The 20,685-nt window shown below is 42.6% G+C and overlaps 1 protein-coding gene across 2 annotated transcripts; it reads right to left on the bottom strand.

Moving 5' to 3' along the window:
* Positions 1-1,200: 1,200 nt before the first annotated feature.
* Positions 1,201-10,958, bottom strand: vdac1 (voltage-dependent anion channel 1). Of its 2 annotated transcripts, none has more exons than XM_035435049.1 (9): positions 10,807-10,958; positions 8,147-8,216; positions 6,918-6,967; positions 6,274-6,426; positions 5,497-5,549; positions 4,810-5,037; positions 3,242-3,392; positions 2,471-2,528; positions 1,201-2,334 (listed from the first exon to the last, which is right to left on the bottom strand). In XM_035435049.1, exons 2-9 carry the CDS (start codon positions 8,211-8,213, stop codon positions 2,243-2,245), a joined length of 852 nt encoding a protein of 283 aa, XP_035290940.1. In that variant the 5' UTR covers positions 8,214-8,216; positions 10,807-10,958; the 3' UTR covers positions 1,201-2,242. The 2 variants fall into 2 exon arrangements, with proteins under 2 accessions (XP_035290940.1, XP_035290941.1); XM_035435050.1 differs by lacking the exon at positions 10,807-10,958 and adding an exon at positions 10,467-10,490.
* Between the last annotated feature and the right edge of the window lie 9,727 nt (positions 10,959-20,685).

The following is a 20,685-nucleotide window of genomic DNA, read 5'->3' as shown; positions in this document are numbered from 1 at the left end:
TTATGGCTTAAGTGTTATTTCAAATATATGAATGTAGTCCAATAGTTCATTAGATTTTTTAAAGCCATCAGAGAAACAAGTTTGGCCTCTCCATATTCAAATACCTAGCTGAGCTACATTTTTCTTTTTTCTTATGTGCAGAGAAGCAGGACCTTGGCAACAGATCGTCCAAGAAGAGAATCAGGGCAGAGTGAGACTCAAACTCACGAAGAGATGCTGAATTTGGTTCAGCGGTTCACTGATTACTAACCTACCTTTGCCAGTTACGAGCAAAACAACTCAAATCTCTGCAATCGGTGGTGTACTGATAATTGAATCATGCCGTGTTACTTGAATAATCTAAATTAGGTGATGAGCAGGTTGAAAAGCTAGTCTTTAGCTTTCTGGACATACAGGAAGAATATATTTCGGGTGACGAGCATCTAAATGAACTAGAAACCGTAAGTGGCGTTCATAAGTGCATGTTAGAAACACGTTTATCCGGTTGTGGATTTTGGTCGTGAGCAGCTGATCTGTCACAAAAGTATGTTGTGAAGCACGTTTTTGCCGATTTCCCTTGATCAATTGGGCGTCGCCCGGTATCCAGTTACATTATTATGGTTACGCATAACAGAAATCAGGCTTTAGCCATCTGGTAACCAGGTTCTTTACCCCTGATAAACAACATCTATGCAATCCAAGCCAGTGCGGTTCAACTCCAGGTCCTGCGGGCCATAGTGAATGCAGGCATTTGCAACAACCATGCACTACACCACCAGATTTCACTAATTATTTTTACCTCCTTGGTTCAGGAAGTGAGCTCATAAGTGAAATATGGTGGTGCAGTGCATGGTTGGTGCAAATAACTGCAAACACTTCAGCCTGCGGTTGAGTAGCCTTGACTGACATGTTTGAATCCTGTAAAGCAGGGGTGTTAAACTGAATCTGCAGCATCTGCAAGTTTTTGCGTTTTCCTTTCAATCAGCTCCAAATCAAGGCCTTGAGAACGAGGCGTGTGGATTCCTAAGCCAATCAAAGACGTAACCTGAAACACTTGTGCCAAGACGAAACCCAAAAACCAGCAGACGCCGCAGCCCTCCAGGACTGGAGTTTGACACCTGTGGTGTTAAAGAGCACAGAGGCAGTTTGCGCATAAATGACTCACAAATCCACACACTGAGCCTGAGGGCTCTAGAGAAAAAAGATAATAGGGACCAGAAGTTAAGATAAAGTTATTTATTTTCAGGGAAAACAAAACTGTCAAGCACACCCTGTTCTGTTCCTATTTTAACATCAAAGACGGAAGACAACATGTCGGATACAAGTTCACGCATTTCTTTTAAGAGGTGCCGTGTGAGGGTAACAAAGAAGTCTTCCCTTCCAAATGTCTGGTCCTGGTGTACTTGACAGAACTTAACTGCCACTTGTCAGGCAGTGGGAAAGAAGACAAAGACACTGCGCTAAAATAATGTTTTACATTTGTAATGAAAGACGAGATCCACATAAACTGCACGCACGCACGCCCGAGCACACACACAAATACAAATACAAGTGAAACAAATGCATTATACCTGTACACCAATGCTGGTGCCGTGGACAGCAGCTGTTGTTTACGTGAAAGACAACTACTCTGCCCAAAAACGCTATTACTGTAACAGACATCTCCATGCCTGCTGGGAGGTTCTGGCTTGGAATGTCACAACAGTGTGGGAATAGTTCACAGTTGCCAGGGAACACAATTAGGTAGAACCAAGGTACAACACTGGTGACACGTGTGAGACACATGCAGCATCCCCTAGTGGACACTGAGCAGAATGCATTCCCAAATGAATGGACTGCTTTCCAAGTGCTTTTTGACCAAGTGTATGCTCATCAGACAGACATCTCCATCCAGGCATTTTCCCTTAATCGTACCAAAAAAATATATAAAATAAAAAATGACATTACAAATAAATAAAAGGTGGAATGAGAGTGTATCTTCATAACATTTCAGAACACTATCTAAGAACTACATTTCTCTTACATATGCTTATTAGATTATATACCAGCAAGCTACCAGCTAGTTCTCGCCCATTCCTTAACTCCAAACTGGGGTACGGCGTTCCAATATATTTTACCTTTCAGCTGTCCCTTAAAAAATAACGGATCATGTGTCATTTAGTGTAATGCACCCCACCCCAACACTGCTCAGGGAAAGACAAGTTGTGAAGGAACCTAATTCAGTAAAATATCTGGAAGTTGAGGATTTGACAGCTAGATCTCCCTAGGCTTCAAATTCCAGTCCTAAACCCAGCTTGTGTCCGCCGGCATTGATGTTCTTCCCGTCCAGGAGAGCAGAGAGGGTCAGCTTAATGCCTGGAAGAAGAGAAGAAGAAATCGGGGAATATAATTAAACAGAGGCCCAATAATTAGATAATGAAAATACTGTTCGGAGAAGCTTTGGAGAATGAACACTTGTAGCTCTTTGTACTTGTATGCTGTGGCCACTCACCTGGCTTGAGTGTTTGGGTGTAGCCCAGGCCCACAAGGCTGGAGTTGTTCACTTTGGCCTGAAAAGGACAGAAGGAAATATAACGTGTCAGACCTCCAGGATCCAAATTCATGGATTCTAAGACCATGGCTTAAAAATATCGACAGCCCCTGTTTCTGGCCATAACATCATCATGCAGACATTCTCACTGTCCTCTTGGGAAAAGAAATGCAAACATACATACGGTGCTTTGTGGGGATTGGGGCTGTTCTCTAAAACACAGAATCAGCCAACTGACTTAAAACCAGTTTCATCTAAATGCGCGCATCAATGAAGCGAATACTGTGGTTTTGAATGGCAGTGAGGCTTTCTATTACAACCTACAGTTTTAATATAAAAAATATTTAAAAAACATTAAATTTAATATAAAATGAACCTAAGCTGTGTCTGGAGTGAGTTTTACAGTCAGCAGCATATTATCTGCCTCAACACTCAACAGCCACTCCTGTGGTCAAACCAGGAGCCTGTTATTCTTCTCATAGAGCTACTGTAGGGTCCCCTTAACCCCACCCCCCCCCCCCATCCCCACCCCCCCACACTGAGGCTCACTGCACTCCACACAGATCACAGCGAGCCCACACTGAGGCTCACTGCGCTCCACACAGATCGCGACGAGCCCCCCATCCCCACCCCCCCCACACTGAGGCTCACTGCGCTCCACACAGATCACGGCGAGCCCCCCCCCCCCCCCCCCCCCCCCCCCCCCCCCCCCCCCCCCCGCCTCACACACACCGAAAAGGCGGCGTCGGCGTCGATCTGGTACTTGGCGGCGATGCCGAAGCGAGTGTTGCTGTTCCCGGCGGTCCAGGCCAGGTTGACCGCCGTCTCCAGGTTCTCGTTCACCTTCTGGTAGATGGAGCCGCCAAACTCTGTGCCGTCGTTCCTGTAATAGAAAGAGAACAACAACAAAAAAACTCAACGTCATCTCGGGCTGACAGCCTTTCGGACCCCTCCACACACCCCTTCCCCCAAAGTAAATGGTTTTTTTATTTATTTCCAAGTAATCCTACTTACTCACTTTTTATGACAACTCACATCATAAATGATAAATAAATTAGTAACAAAGAGGCACCTCATGTCTATTTTTCTGCATTCTACAAATTAAAAACCAAATGTTGTACAAGATAATGAATACATATTTCACTGCCAATACTGGACACCTTCCCATTAATTCTTTTACCCTTTAACTAGTCACTACACTCCAGTGTTTTCGGGGACTCCGATGCTGGGCAGGGGGAGTATTTCTCTCACTCTGGCACCTTTCCTGCCGTTTGAGTGATGAAGCTTCCATTCAGCTCCACCATTTTAGAGCTTGCTCAGCATGACCTCAGCAGCGAGCCTGCCAATCACACAAAGCGCTCGGTGGTCGAAGGACTGATCGTCACCACAGGTGCGACACTTTGAGAGCAGACCTGAGAACTACAGAGCCAGTGGAATGTTCTTTCCATCATTTCAGAATTAACTGAGGTACAACAACTCAGAATTCCGAGCGGAAAAAAAAAACAAAATCTCCTTGTTCTGAAAATCCAATCCAAATTAAATAAACAGGCGTTGCCATGGCACCAAGAGGCCTGTTTTCGGCTCGGACGTGTCAAATTCGATCACAGAGGGAAACGAGCGGCGCGCCAAGCAGGAGACTGAACGCATTAGCTTGCTTTCTTCACTTAGCAACGTCCCTGGAAAATCCCATAATCCCGGTGTGTGAGTGTGAAAACACACACGAGTGTGAGCCAGAGAGTTTGAGACAGGCAGCGAGATGGGGTGGCCTCCAGCGTCCGGCCGCATCACTTATTATTATTTGCTGCAATTATAATAGCACTTATATACGGCAGCCATTTTGCATGAGAACGCTCACCATACATCAGCTGAGGTGGAGAGGGAGAGACTAATTTTTTTAGCCAATTAACTCAGGGGATGATTAAGTGGCAGGTTGAGAGAGCCAGGTTGGGAATTTAACCAAAACACCAGGGAGCCCCCAACACTTTGCAACGAGTGTCATGGGATCTTTAAAAGACCACACTGAGTCAGGACATCGGTTTAACGTCTCATCCGAAAGACCGCCTCTCCTACAGCGCAGCATCCCCATCGCTGCACAGGGACACTGGGTTTTATTTGACCAGAGAGAAGACCGCCCCCTACAGGCCCCCCAACCCCACTTCCAGCGGCAACTGTGAGTTTCCCCCGGAGGTCCGCCAACCAAGTACTAACCACGCCCACGCCGGCTCAGCCCCTCAGCCAATCGGGCGGAGCGGGGCGCAGCCCAGCGGTTACGAGCCGCGGTAACGGAACGGCGCACTCACACGTTGGTGTGCAGCTGGAACTCGTCCGTCTTGTAGCCCACGGCGAAGTTGCTCTGGGTGACGCGGTTCTTGCCGGCCTCGAAGGTGGCCTGGTAGCCGGCCAGCCAGCCCTCGTAGCCCACCACCGCGGCGCCGTGCACGGCCGTGCCGTTGATGTCGTAGTGCACGTCGCAGCCCAGGTTCACGTGCTCGCGCTTGTAGGCCGTCTTCACTTTCCCGCTCTTTTTGCTGGGGGGGGGGGAAAAAAACGTGACGAACCGGCTCAAGGTCAAGTTTCATCAGCCGTGAGTGACATCAGCATTTTACCTCAAATATTCACTGATCTCAGACTGCACAGACTACTGAACCCAAAAGCAACAGAGCACAGACTACTGCACCCCAAAGCAACAGTGCAGAGACTACTGCTTCTGGAAACTGTTGTTATCGACACAAATACAAGTGCCTTGGAGTTTTTTGTATTTGCTTCACAAATGTTGGCTCAGCTTTTGAAACCAATTCAATAAAATTGCAGAATAAAATTTTTTTTTGTTTTTAAATCAAAGAAGTTACCAGCCTGATTTGAACATTTACAAATCTTTATTTCCTCCAAAGAATTTTCTGGGAGGTGAGCGTGTTTTCTAAAGCAGAAGCAAACACTTATCTGCTACAGACATTACGTTATCTGACTGACATTATCTCCAACCTTACCCAGTATTTGGCGAGAAGGAAGAATCAAAGGTCAGTTTGAGTCCTTTGGCCAGCTGGACAGAGAGAAAACAAACATGTTACGCTTCAGCGTATCAATACTTCTAAAACACTTTCTTTACCAGAAAGGAAACAAGCATGTTACTTTGAGCATATTAATACTTCTAATACATTTTTTTTATCTGAAGGAAATCTCATTGCTCAAATTCTTATTTTTCAACACTATCATTCCACACAGTAACTGAAGCAATCTGGCTGACATATTGCTTCATGTGTTCATATTCACCAGCTAAGCAGCGCCCCCACCCCCCACCCCCCCACCATCCCCTCTCCACATGATTCAGGGCCAGAGACTTCCAGTTCAAGTTATACTTTATCGAACCTTGCAGGGTAATCTGTCCTCTGCATTTGACCCATCCTAGCTACTCAGGAGCAGTGGACAGCCGCAGTGCAGCGCCCGGGGACCAACTCCAGTTCTGAGGCCAGTGCCTTGGTCAAGGGCAACGGTAGGAGTCACCTAACCTGACATGCATGTCTTTGGTTATTAGCTCAATTCAGTAACCAATGAACTATGCGGCTGCAGGAAGTGGGCAGGTGGGGGGTGGGGCAGGTGAGCAGGTGGGCAGGTGGGTTAGGTGGGGCAGGTGAGGGGGTGGGCAGGTGGGTTAGGTGGGGCAGGTGAGGGGGTGGGCAGGTGGGTTAGGTGGGGCAGGTGATCAGGTGGGTGGGTGGATTAGGTGCCTGGGTGGGTGAGCGGGTGGGCAGGGCAGCGGGACGTACCTGGTCCTCCAGCGTGATCTCGGTCCCCAGGGTGTTGTCGGTGTTCCACTTCTCGGTGAAGGTGAGGCCGTGCTCCGCCCACTTGTACTTGGTCTCCAGCGTTCCCGACACCTTGCTGGTCTCCGTGTTGGCGGATCCCGAGCTGGTGAACTCCTGGGAACGAGCGGAAAGGGGAGGACGGCCGTCACACGGGTGAGACAAACGCAGGAGGGGCGCGTGTGCGTTAGCTACGCGGTGACCCCCACCTGAACCGAACAGGTGATTCTTTCTGCGTTATTCAGGGCGGCAGAGTAGTGTGACAGGTAAGGAACTGGCCTTTGAACCTAAAGCTCGCAGGTTCGATTTTGTACCCTTGAGCAAGGTGCTTTCAATGGCTTCAGTGCACATAGGTGTGTGTAAGTCGCTCTGGATAAGAGCGTCTGCTAAATGCCTGTAATGTTATTGCTCCAGAACGCAAAACCAGCTTTCATTTTCACACTTGACATCAGGATGCACAAAACTGCCTCCAAACTGCATGGGGTAAACCCTGCTCTGACAAACACGTCATTATAAACTCTGATTGCTGAGATTTCAGGTGGAGGCAATCAGCAGCTCCATCAGTTTCTCTCAGGAACACACTGCTTCCATTTCAAATTTCATCTTACCAGTCCATTTTCTGACTTTGTCTTCAGATCCAACTTGATCAGACCAAAGCCTGCAAGACAGATTAAAAGCAGTTAGACCAGCCACCCAAACAACTTCAACTGACACTGCATTGCTTACAATGAGATGAACTTCTAAAAATGAAAAAAAATAAATAGAATATCTAAAAATGATCAGGAAATGAGAACAAGAATTTAAAATATAAACTTGGTAGTTCCACAGAAAAGAAAATCCTAAATCGAATTTAATAATAATAAGATCTAGTGATAACAGACAAACTGCAATTACTGTTTTTCGTAGAGTATTCACGCACTGGAGCAAATTTTCCAAAACAAGACCTACCAGCACGCACACACAAACACACACACACACCCATCATTCAGGCAATTGACTTAATGACCCGAGTCTGGACTTCATTACAGAAAAGTAGATTAAATGCACACAGTGAAAACCAGGCCTTCAGGATACAAATCAAATCAATCACCAAATCAGGCAGTCCACATAAATATGCAGCCAAGTAAAGCCCTTTGCAGAGCACTCAAAACCTCCCTTATCACTGCCATTCCACACTAAAAATGACATTTCCAATACTGACGGCCATTTGATGAGATTTTCAGAAATGCAAAGGGCAGAGAGAAACAGCCTCCACTACTTGGCAAATGTCCAGCTTCCCATAATCCTCTGGGGCACCACGCCACCCTCTCCAGAGACGAGGCCTAGGCCGACCCCCCCCCCGCCCCCAAGCTGTACTGCTCACGTGATATTGATGTGAACCCCCAGCCGCCCCCCCCAGCACAAGGCCGGGCCCCCGGTGAAGGGATATCCACTCCGCTCGGCAGGAACAGGCCCCCACCTCAGCAGAATCCCAGCCAGAGAGCAGCACACAGCAGGGCACTGCACCGCTTCAGTTAATAATTACGGTAATAACGAGAGACTGCGAGAGACGGGTCTCTCCCCTCGCCTCTCCTCCGACTGCCACAAGCTCTCCTGAAACAGAAGCGCTTCCAGACCTGGAGGGGAAAAAATCCCTCGGTGCTAACCCAAGGGGCACGTGCTCCTAAGCTGAAAAACCTAAGGAGCGCAGTAATGTTTTCCAATTAGTAGGTGTGCTCCTAAATAATGTTTCCAGTTGATAGACATCGGTTTCCAAAAATCATGTTCCTAAATTGGGAGCACTGTAGAGACTTGACATAAATTAACAGTAATAAAATAGGGAGGGCGTCTTCCTTACCGTATCCCTTAGTGAAGACGTCCTTGGCAGGCTTGCCCAGGTCGACATAAGTAGGTGGCACTGCCATGATCTGAAAAGAAGAGAAGAACCCGTTTAACCAGGAAACCGAAAACACACACAAGAAAAAAAAAAACATGCACTACGCAGGCCAGCTATTGTGCAACAGACCCCTATTGATTCAGGAAGGCTAGCAGGAGAGAACCCTGGAAAGAGGGGGGAGGGGGGTCTGATTTGGTGGGGGTCACACAATTGTACTCTTCACTCATGAATACTGCCCTTTACTCAACCTGGGTCACCAACTCAACTCCCATTTTCAAGCAAAAACCGGTAAAGAAGCTGAACGGCGGGGTTAAGCAATGGCGTACGATCCAGGAAGGAGAAAAATAACCAGAAACAGGAAACAGTCCTGTCCCATGGGGAGAGCGGGGGCACAGGAAACAGTCCTGTCCCGTGGGGGAGAGCAGGGGAACAGGAAACAGTCCTGTCCCATGGGGGAGAGCGGGGGCACAGGAAACAGTCCTGTCCCATGTGGGAGAGCAGGGGAACAGGAAACCGTCCTGTCCCGTGGGGGAGAGCGGGGGCACAGGAAACAGTCCTGTCCCGTGGGGGAGAGCGGGGGCTCAGGCTCTAGATGGAGGGGAGAAGTCACCTTCGGCACACTCTGCTCAGCAGCAGTTTCACCAGGCCTTACGCAACGCCGTCCCAAGCGCCAGGGCGGGGGCGGGGGGGGGTCGGGGGGGGTTGTAGGAGTCGGACATCTAAAAGATCACAGCTGAGCTCAAAGGACAGTCACCGTCCTGCCAGGACTGCAGGAGAGAGCTACGCAGTCATACTAATGTCAGGCACAGAAGCGAAACAAAAACAGAGCTGGGAGCTGTGGGCAAAACACTTGGAAGGGCAAAAATGTCAACGACACCCCCCTCTCTCTCTGGTTGTTCCCTGCTTCAAGGGCATAACTTTAGTTTGAATATGTGTGCGGGGGGGGGGGGGGGGGGGGGTCACAGGACATGCCCCCAGGAAGAATTGTTTTTAAAAAAACAGCTGTCAAATAGTAATTTTCGGTAAACTCCAAGAGGAAAATAATTAACTACTGATCAGTACACAACATGAAATCTCCATCTTTATTACATGAAATTACTTACTCTCATCATCATGCTATATGGACCTGGGTGTGTGGGCATGCTGCACCTTAGTATGTGTGCGCACGTCACAAACTGGGGACTGGGACATTTACTGAAAGCACAGTGATTTAGGCCTAACCATGGCAGGGTTAATTAGCCAAGTGCAATGAAACAGTAGCTGGACATTTTACAATTCAGCCACTTAAAAAGAACTAAATGCAAAAAAAAAAAAATCTATAAAATAAGCCTGGAGAAAATTTCTGGGTCAGTTCCCTCAGTCTAGCCTATATATGCACTGCACGTTTGCGCAATTATTTTGGAATAACTGGTTAATATTAATATCCATAATTGATGTTATAATACCCAAACACACAACGTAAAACAATCATAGACGGCTTCAATACCTTTCTCCCTCAGATAACATTTTAATCCAGCGAGACAATAGCTAGTTAAACTATAACAGCTACACGTCAAAATGACCTCATCAGCGTTAGCATCACATTAAGAAACGTGTTTAAACATGTTTACTGACAGGGCAACATACACCTTCCACGTGTTTGGGCGAATCGGTAATCAGGACACCATTTTTTTCGCTGATTTTTAATGGTCGAGTGAAGGTGCATCCCGTCGGCGTGTGGCACAACCTTTTCCAAGACGGCTAGAGGTCACCTGCCAGAAGGGACACTGGCGCACTGGTGGCGTTTTCGTGAACGATTTAACGTTCGCTAACTAACAGCTACGGCACTGCAAACGACTGTAACACGTCTGACAAAGTCAAGCACCCGAACCCCAAAAACCGATTAGCAAGCTCGTTAGCTTGTTGGGACACCAGCTGGACGGCTGTACCACGCAAGCCCTTTTTGTTTATTCAGTCCGCCTGCGCCATCTGTCCAGTTTGCGTTAGCCATTTGTTCACAAGCAAAAGTGTGACTGAGACAGGCCACTGACGACAAAAAAACATAATTGACTAGCAAGCTAGCTAACGTTGGTTATTACGGTGGCCACGTTTGTTCGCTTTTAAAATAAATGCAACACTACGAACGACCGAACTAGCTAGAACGTCATCGACAAACAACCCCCGCTGGCCACACAAAGCTAGACAGCGAATGCAATAAAGCGTCATTCTTTCCAGTGAATAGAAACGGCCATGGCTAGCTCGCTACCCGTCCAGCTAGCACGTAGTCAGTTCGGCAACTCACTTTTTATGGCATCTGCTAAAGTTAAATTTGTGGACAATTACATGCATATTTTGGAGCGCATCCAGGAGTTTTTATCGACTAGCTAAGAACGTAGCTTGGAAGTTTGTTAACACAGTAGAATACTCTATAAATTACAGGACGTTCAATACGCAAAGGCCTTGCGCACAAAAGCGTTCCGCGCGCTGCAGTGCATCAGCATCTCGTGGTCGAGCTGCATCCACACACTGCGCGTGGACGCACCGACTTCCAATCGCAGTTCTATCAAGGTCAAAATCCAACAGCCAGCCACAGTATCGAAACTGCAGCCCACAATTGTTTAACGGATTGAATTTCAACGTACCTTTATAGTGTTGCAAGTTCTTGCCAGGAAAGCACTCTGTCAACTAGATAAAGGGAGGCGTTTCAGCCTTGCGTAAGCAAGAGGAACGTAAGACGTGCAGAGCGGCCACTCCCCCTAGTTTTAACTGCGAGTAATGAAGGGTTCCCTTCATTGTTACCATAGACACACCCAGATAAAAGCATGTAAAAATGGGTTTGAGCTTGCATTACCAGAATCATATCAGCCAACATCAAGCTAATATATTTGTAGCTTTGCATCACGCCTACTTGAATATGATCTCATATTCTAAAATGAATGGCAAAAAGGCATATCACCTACACGTAGCTGGGATTTACCATATTATTAGTTAGCCAATGAGCAAGCAATTGGGCAGATGTTTCCTTTTTAAATAAAAATGTACGTACTCACATTCCCTCTTATCATAGCGGAAAACAAGCTGGAAGACGGTCACAGCAAGAAGGTTGTGGGTTCGAATCTCGGCTTGGGGCCTTTCTGTGCGGAGTTTGCATGTTCTCCCCGTGTTTGCGTGGGTTTTACATTACATTACATTCATTTGGCAGACGCTTTTATCCAAAGCGACGTACAAGAAGTGCATTTTCATGATCGTAGACAACTGCTGAACACGGGTTCAGTAAGGTACAATTACTTATTTTGTACAGCTATTTCTAGCCGAGAACAATGAACACTATCCTGGTCTAACATCTGCAAAGCCAAACTAGGCAGAAGAATAAGCTACAGTATTAGGACAAATACAATTTACCAAGAAGTGCAGGGATGGGGCAACATGTAACAAATGACAGGAAAAAGGGTTTTTTTTTTTTTTTTTTTTTAAATATATATATATACACAGCATGGTGGTGGTTATTCTAGATATAGTCTGAAGAGATGAGTCTTCAGGCCACGGCGGAAGATGGATAGTGAGGGGGAGGTTCGGAGAGGGACGTTTACTCCGGGTACTCCGGTTTCCTCCCACACTCAAAGACATGCATGTTAGGTGCGCTCCTGCACGTGCCCTTGATCAAGGCACTTGCCTCAGAACTGGAATTGGTCCCCTGGCGCTGCACTGTGGCTGCCCACTGCTCCTAGGTAACTAAGGATGGGTCAAATGCAGAGGACAAATTACCCCACGGGGTTCAATAAAGTATATAAAGCATATCTATCTAAAATAAACATATGTATTTCTGCAAAGATGGAAATTTGGACATTTTAATTGATAAGGAAAAATACAACCAATGAATGTTATGTTTGTCATTCTGCAGTAAAACAGTCTTTCAGAAGAATAATCTATTCTGAATTTATTTTAAATAATTCTGTTTTCTGCAGTGTGGATGGGTTCTAGTATAATGGTGTAAAATGAGTTCCCATGTTGTACACATCATCTTCTTACTTATGAAAATAAACTAGGATTGCATCCTATGTACATGGTTTTGTGTAATATTTGTATCCTACTCTATAATTTTTATTGTAGAATATTTCATATGATATAGTGTATGCATGAATGAGTGTACAACAGTCTTATAATATATGTGTTTAGTATCCTATAGTAATTTATTACTGGTGAAAATAAACATCACATTCTTATAGGATCTTATAATAGATTTTACAATATAATAAAGTAGAATATTATACATTGTGTAACGTGTAACCTTTCATAATCATAAATTGACTGAACTGTAATTCTAAATGTTATTTAAGCGAACATTAATTAAATGATCCACCCGATTCCCAATGGACACAGTTGCTATTATCACAAGCTTTTTAAGCAGATAAACTTGTACACCTTTGTAGCTTCGGGCAAAACTTTGCAGGGTAGCTACAGTTGCTGTGAGTGTCAGAAACTTGCACAAGAAATATAAATGCTCTCATTTGTTTATTTTCTTCACAGTGAAAACTGAAGATAGCTTGTAAAATAAGCAGACATTTTGGTTCTTTGCAGGACACAATTCAATTAAATATCGAAGCCCATACTATAGTTCTATAGTGTTCCACGGGGTGTCTTAAGACACTCTTTGCATTCCTGTACTTTTTTGTCTTTCAATAAAAAAAACCCTCTCAATCTTGTTGCATCCTGTAGTTTCTCCTCTAATTAATTTTATGTACCGGTGTCTGTCCCCCTGCCTCCCTTTAAGATTTGTGGTTTCAGATCTCCCACAATGCACCTTCAGATAATTTATTTTTATTTTATTTTTATTTTTTTGTTCTCACTTGTTCAGTTTGATTTAACCTTTTTCCACATCTGGGTTCTCTCTGGGTTTCCTGTGATGGATTGGCAACCTGTTCAGGGTTCATTCCTGCCTCTCGCCCAATAGGTGCTGGGATAGACTCCACCCACCACCCACCACCCACCCACCCCCCGATAATGGATGTATGGATGGGTGGGTTCTCACTGGGTTCTTACTGGGTTCTAACCCCTTCAGTCCCCATCAGCTGGCTGTAGCTGGCCCTTCCCTCGCGCACAGGAGAACCCCGGGTTCTTCTTCTCTTCCTCCTTCTTATCATGCTCCTTTTCAGTCTCTGCCATTTTGATTCTGATTCTGATTCACAGCTCCTTGTACATCCTTTATCACCTCTGTGGGACAAATTCTCAGTATTGTTCATTTCCATTTCCGTCGTATCATTTCTGAAGGTCGCAGAAAATAGCCAATTTCAAAGAGTGGGGGTGCATCTGTTGATATGGAAAGCATTGCTAAGTTACCACACAAAGTCACCAATTTGATGCACGTCATGCAGTTTTCCATGCAGCTATGCAATTGTGACTGTCTAGAGGATTTTGTGACTCCTCGATGAATTGAGATTTTTGATTTGTCTGTATCTTTTGTTACTGACCGTAAAATAATTTTGTATTGGGTGCACTTGTTTGCATATTTACGTTCACTCTTTCAATATTTTTTCATCTAGGACAGAAGCAAATTTAGCATTTTGTATTAAAAGGAATTTTATTTCAACCAAATGCATTCTTGATACTTGAGGTCAGTAGCATAATCATGCAATTTTTAATCAATATTTAATGGTTTAAATGAATTTATTTAGGGTATTTATCAAGAAATTTAAAGTTTTGCATTGACTATTTTGCATTAAAGTTTATGGCAAGGGTTAACATTCTTTTTCTTGACAAGTGTGACATGTTTTGAGAGAAGAGTAGGGATGTGGTTGCGTGGAAGCCAGCCAAACCCCTCCGGCTTCCTTTTGTAGAAGTGCACGTGCAGCTGTCAACAGATTGCAACGAATCCTCTTGCAACTGTCGAGTATTGTTAGTTTGTTCATAGTTCATTTATGTGCAGCTGCAAAAGAAATGGGATCGTATACATTTGACCGTCAGACGCATACAGTGGACGAAGGACGAAAAAAAGCAGGACAAAAATGAACTCGGGAGGTAAGACAAGACGCTTTCTGTAACTTTACCTTTGGAACTTCGGACCTTCGGAGGGGTTCTGCATTTAATAGCAAAAACCAGTAGATGGCAGTGTCGTCAACGGAAACAGCCTAGCTCAGTTAAACGGCTTATTCCTGCAATGATGTAATACTTAGTTAACAAATATATTTGCTTTATGTGTGCCTTTACAATAATATTTACTTGGTTTTACTTGGTTACAAGCTGATATTAAAGAGCAGCCTTCAAGGGTTAAAAAAAAAAAAAAAAAAATAGTAATCTCTATGCCTTTGCATAAGGTTGAGTTTCAGCACTTCACTTTGCGTTGGATAAAATTAACATGAAGATGTAGCAAAATGTCTTTTTATATGCTTTGTTGTTGTTGTTGTTGTTGTTGTTGTTATTATTATTATTATTATTATAAAAAGTTAAAGTCAATACACACAGGATAAGCAAATAACAAATGTACAAATAACAACTGGACAGGAAACCATGCATATATAGTCATACAGTTCATGTTAATGTAGGGGTTAAAATATGTCATATTTTGATATGATTATATAGTTATAGTCTGTAATAGCACCATAGAAGTTATTAATATATTATAGCATAAGTATACTGCATTATATATATCATAATTATTATGATATTGCACAGTGTAATAATCATGCATATATTATTGTATTTAATAATTTATATATTTATTATAAATAATTACATACATTATATATCTCACCAATAATCTAGTTTAGTCATTTTAATATGCATGATCACAGAACTGTAGAAAAGTATGCAGCTATAAAATAATAAAGCTGGACTATACCTATTATGACATTCAAAGTAAACTATATTAATTATCACATATTTTACTTTTCATATTTTTATTCTTTGGGTGACATAAAAGTTTAATTACAGGAAAAGAATACATTTAATTTTACAAAAGAAAAAAAGTAAAATATCTGTAATGAGCAAAAGCAAGAATTCTCATTTTTATTTTGGTAGTCCATTATTTTCCTAGCCACCTGGGAAGCTGTATTTATTAATTCCATTAGTAGGCTAGAGCTTTGAAACACAATATAACTTATACTTTTGTTTCAGACTGAAAGCATTTTGAAATGACTCCTGAAAATAACACTTTGTAAAAAAAACTACTTCATGTTTGTTGCTCGTCATCCTCACTGAAAACGCTTTTGGTGTTCATTCTCAGACCGTCTTCAAGTAATATCTGAACGCTGCTCTCATCCTCAGAGATCAAAGCAGACCATTTCTTACTTCAAACGGCTATCACCAAATGCCAATCATGTTCCCAAAGACGAGCGCAACGAGACAAAATGCTAATCAACCGAAGGCAGAGTTCATAAAGTAAATAAATAAATTGTAAACAGATGCAATAATTCCAAACATATGGACAAATAAAGCATTGTGTCATCATTTCAAAACCAGTTCAAACGAGGTCTAAAAGCCACCCATTGTCTCAGCCAATGACACCATGACGGCTTGCTACATTGGCTATTGACAGTTGGCTGAATATGGTCCAAATGTGGCTTTTGGTTTATTTTATTTATTTTTTAATGTAGGTGCTGTTTATTTTAACAGAGAATGCGCAATACAGCCGGAATGGTTTCAACTTTGTGTGTTTCTCTGAACAACTCACAGCTGATATATTTTAATTTTCACGACAATAGAAAAAGACCAGAATAAAACAAGATTGTGGGCAGTTATTAAACATGGGACTGAAGGAAGTGAGCAGCGACAGAGCATATAGCATGGTGGAACACCATGGAAACCCATTTCTAGTGATGGTGGAATGGATAGTCAGGGACAGCCATTTTGAATAGCCATATTGGACAGCCATATTGAAATAGCCATATTGGACGGCCATGCTGAAATTGCATACTGGACAGCCATATTGAAATTTACACAATAACAAGATGCTTATCATATGTATCTACACAACAGCACAGTGACAGAACTGTGACAGATCTGATGAACTGGAAATTCAAATTAATTAAAAATACAAGCATAATATTTACTGTCATTTTTTAAGTAATTTGAGAATTTTTAATTCATTTGGTTTGTGTTTAAATTACTAGTGAATAATTAATACTCAATTGATTGTTTTATATTTATTTTTTATATCAGAGTGTGTATTGCAATCTATAATTTTAATAAACATTTTGATTTGCTCAATGCTACTGGTAAAATAGTCATCCAAATTGAAAATACATACTGACTAGCAAATCTGGAATGAAATTTGAGAATACAGACACATGTCCATCATCCAGATGATTCTGTCATGAATGCCTTTAAATAACATCACCAGCTACCATTAGTTTTTGCTTCAATATCAAAACAGTTCTGCGTTAAAACATGTAGTAGTAATATGTAATTATAGTCATCAGTTACGGTGACTGTGCAGCATGATAATGTAACTATATGATGGTAAAGTTGGTCATTTGCTTTGTTATACTTTTTTTTTTTAATTGTTTTCAGATAGGAAGCTGTGCAGCTGTACTTTTAGAATTTTTGTTCTGGTTCATTTAAACAAGTTCACAAATTACAGGTCCAGTTCAAATTTTATTCCAGTGATTCTAGAATGTTGCTCCTTCCAGGTTCCAGAGTCTACTTTTGGCACAGTTTTTGATAGCAACTAAACAGAATGATGCAGACAAATATTTACAGATGCAAATTTACAATAAATAAGAAATAAGAATTGCTTATGAATGGTACCGGGTTTGATTTACCTCACCGGTAACCTAGTGTCTTCTGAAATGAACCGAATTCAGATAAATTGATGCAGCGACAACTTGCTTGAATGAGAAATTCAGTTCATTGACTTTAAGGAGGAAGAGTGATAAGCAAACTTTGCATTGCCCTTGAGGTTATGATAATTAAATGGACAGGGGCATCAAGGCTCTATTGTTTGCTTGTTTAGCTCAGCGTTTGACATTTCATGACTTTGTCAATACAGAACCAAAATTCATTCATTTTGTAGTGACCATCAAAAGGCCACAGATGAGAAAGCGATACCTGCACACTTCTGAGGGTTCAAAAGAATATCGTATGGATGCTTTTGCGAGCTGACGTGTCAGCAGAAAGAACAAAAAAAAGTACTCCAATTCAGCCTTGAAAGCTTTCCCTCTCATTTCTCCACGCTTTTAACAACAACAAAAAATGAAACAACCCCTCCACTTTCTGTCCCGGCATATCGGAACTGACGTCACATACGAGAGAAATGTCTCTAAATGTGTTTTTGAAGGGTTTTGGTTTCCTTTCTGTTCATTTCACCCTGAAACCTCTGAGGAGCTGTTAAACACTGTGGAAAAAAAGAAGCCTACTTCCTGTTTGAACTTTGGTAAATACTGGAAGGTTTGAGAAGGCTTGAGGCTCAGCTGCCTCTGTGTGGCCTTAGGTTCAAGGCCAGCATCACATCGATTGTGCACTTTAGCTTTTAATAATTTTTCATGTTCAAAAATTTTATAAAAATGTATTTTTTTTTTTTTTACAGAGAGAGAAAGCTATCATTTTCAGATACTGGTACAGTTTTATATCTATGATTATGAGCAGGGGTAAAGAGAAAAAACATTAGGGGGGCAGGGGAGAATGCAGATCAGGGGAAGATGTGAGCGCATTTATGATGTTGCCACCTGCATGTGCCACACATGTGGTGGAGGGCAGGAAGACAGGTCTACTTCTGATTACTTGCGTAATGTTTCCTACAAACACAAGCTTTTTCACAATAATAATAATGATAATAATAATCACTATAACACTGTAAATCTTTATACATATGCGGAAAAAAGTTAATCACTTTTCATTTCAACAGATGTACTGTGTTCTGATATATGCTATATAAAAAAAAGACTGAGAACAAATTGTTCAGAGGAATATTGAAATGGAGCATATGTTTTCCACTTGCTCACTGACACGCTCCGCAGCGCTTGGTCACAAGTTGTGTGTTTTAGACACATGTGGATGTGAAATGAGATGCTTTATAACTTTATAACGATATCAAAGCCAGAACTCACAGTTTATCTGGTGTGAATCAAAAACAGAGATTAGCAAGCCTACTTGCACATGCTTAGAAAACCGTATCACTTGCTTTAGGAATTCTTACTCCAAAAGACAAACAGGGTTGCTTTGTTCAATCTCAGTATGAGGTACTGTACAATGAAGAGTAGGGCTTCTTTATCCTTTATTGTCCTTCATGCATAATGATACCATGTCATTAGAATTAACTGATGGCTCGCCAGGTTGAACATACCGTCTCGTATAAAAAAGAAACACCGGCAAAGACAAATAATTTTCCATTTGGAAAAAAAAAATACAAATCATCAGATTTAGGTTTCTATAATGCCAGTGTTTTAGTGTGAAAAGTACATCTTATGTCTTCTTTATTACCCTTCATGCATAGTGAGAACATGCAGTAGTTACCATTAACAGGCAGCTCACCAGGATGAACATTCTGTCCGCTTGGGGAAAGGAACACTGGCTAGGAAAAATCATCATACAATCACTCTGTGTGTGTGTGCGTGCACGCGTGTCTTTGTACTGTAGACATTTTTTAATGAAGAGATCCAGATTTGTATATTTGTTGTATATTTAGTTATGTCAATAGTCCAGTCTAGGACCCCATTGAAAATGGGCCAGCTATTGCTGGCTTAATGGGTAATCTTTGGACTCAATACTTTACCAATTGTTCCTCATTTTAACACCTTACTTTTTACAACAGTCCTCTTTGTATTGTTTTAAGTAAGTCTATTTGTTCTATTTTGTCATTTTTATATGATGAGTGCAAATAAATCAAATCAAATCAAATAATCAAAAGATTTTGGTTTCTGCAACGTTTAAGTTTTAGCACGAATATAAAAATGAATTATGTCCATAAGCATTACATGTTTCGCTGGCCTGTCAATCACGACCGGGCAGAGAACAAAGCACAGAAGAAGAGCGGAAACTACCCGAGCTGACATCACTGGCACAGAAGACCCTCGTCACATCCAAGGCCCAATCCTCACAGCTCCCCCCCCCACCCCCCCACCCCCCGACCCCCCCAACCCCCCCGACACTTGTGTACTGAATATGTAATCATGCAATCATGTAATCAACAAATTCCCCATGCCCCCTCCCGGGCCGGCTGCACTTCAAAGGGCTGGAGAGCGCACTGCGTCTCCGAGAGGCTTCGCTGGCTAGCAGGGCCCGACTCCAGCCCTCGAGACATCACCACAGAGCAGAGGGGAGAATTTCATTTATTTATTTATTATTTTAAAAAAGCACCTTTCATTTCACACGGTTGCTATGGCCACGGGGCAAGTCCCCCCCCCCCCCCCCCCCCCCCCCCCCCCCCCCCCCCCCCCCCCCCCTCTGTTACTGTGTCGTCATTTGGGTTACTTGAAAATCTCTCACTTTTAAAAAAAATGTTTTATCTGCAGCTTTACAGCTGTGAATAGGTGCTATCGGGGGGGGGGGGACGCACATGCATTTAGGAACCCCACATGCACCTAGGGGCAACACCTTTGATCATCCTGCACGTCAGTAAATAAAAAAAAGCCTAGCAACAGGTCACCATCAGCAGCTCCAGATCTGAAACGAAATCAGATTTTACTCAATGCTACTCATACATGGCGTTAGGCATCACATGGCTATTAAACCATAAAGCAACACTGTTCTTATAATGAATTATTCTGTATTACTCTAATAAATAATTCTACCTGATTATTAATTACTCTAAGTGCATGTTAGTATTACATAGGTACATTTTCCATGAGGGTAAGGGTAAAGGTACTGGTCAAACACTGCGTGTGCTACAACAATGGTGATCATAGTTTCAACAGTGCTCATATTTAGTGCTTTACTGAAAACATGGGACTCCTTTGTCTGTACTGTGTTACTGAATATTGTGGATCTACAGCATGTTCTCATTGTTTTGCTCCTGTTGTATACATTTATTGTATATTATCATAATGATCTTGTAGGTCTTTGACTAAAATTATTATTAATACCAAGTAGATATGATGGCCTTCAGAAGAACACTAGCCTTCAAAAATCTGAAGCTACTACCGATATAGTTTTCATTTCAAAGGAAGTCACATTTTTCAGATCACCATAGAATCCCAGAGAAAAACATGAATACTCTTCTACTGACCATGCGCAGGACGATGGCCGCCTGGAAATCACTGGTCATCGTCAACAGTCGTAGTGGAGTCATCCAGTACGTTTAAGATTGAGTTAGTAACTATACTGCGAGGCCCTATTTAAGAGCCATATAAGTGTACATCCGCACCCTGCTTCATTACTGAATCAGCTGTCACTGTCAAATAAACTTTACGGTAAAAGTCTGTAATAAAGCGAAGGTATAAAACTGTAATACAGCTGAAAAGTAAATAAAAGTATAATTTATGGTGAAACACAGTAATGCAATTTGTTAGATAAACAGCCAGCTACCCTTATGCTAAACATACTGTTACCGTTATTTATCCAGTAAACTTTCCAGCAGTTTACTGTAAAAT

The sequence above is a fragment of the Anguilla anguilla genome, chromosome 9 (assembly GCF_013347855.1).
Source record: "Anguilla anguilla isolate fAngAng1 chromosome 9, fAngAng1.pri, whole genome shotgun sequence".
Classification (NCBI taxonomy): Eukaryota; Metazoa; Chordata; class Actinopteri; order Anguilliformes; family Anguillidae; genus Anguilla; species Anguilla anguilla.
Note: the sequence above shows the minus strand (reverse complement) of the source record. Positions and strands in the feature narration are given on the sequence as shown.

Bases quoted from the DNA above. Each gene is read 5' to 3' on its own strand.
- vdac1 (XM_035435049.1), bottom strand. From the start codon at position 8,213: ATGGCAGTGCCACCTACTTATGTCGACCTGGGCAAGCCTGCCAAGGAC. The intron at 6,968-8,146 runs GTAAGGAAGACG...TCTGTCTTGCAG, and splicing joins CGTCTTCACTAAGGGATACG to GCTTTGGTCTGATCAAGTTG. The intron at 6,427-6,917 runs GTAAGATGAAAT...GCTCGTTCCCAG, and splicing joins CAAAGTCAGAAAATGGACTG to GAGTTCACCAGCTCGGGATC.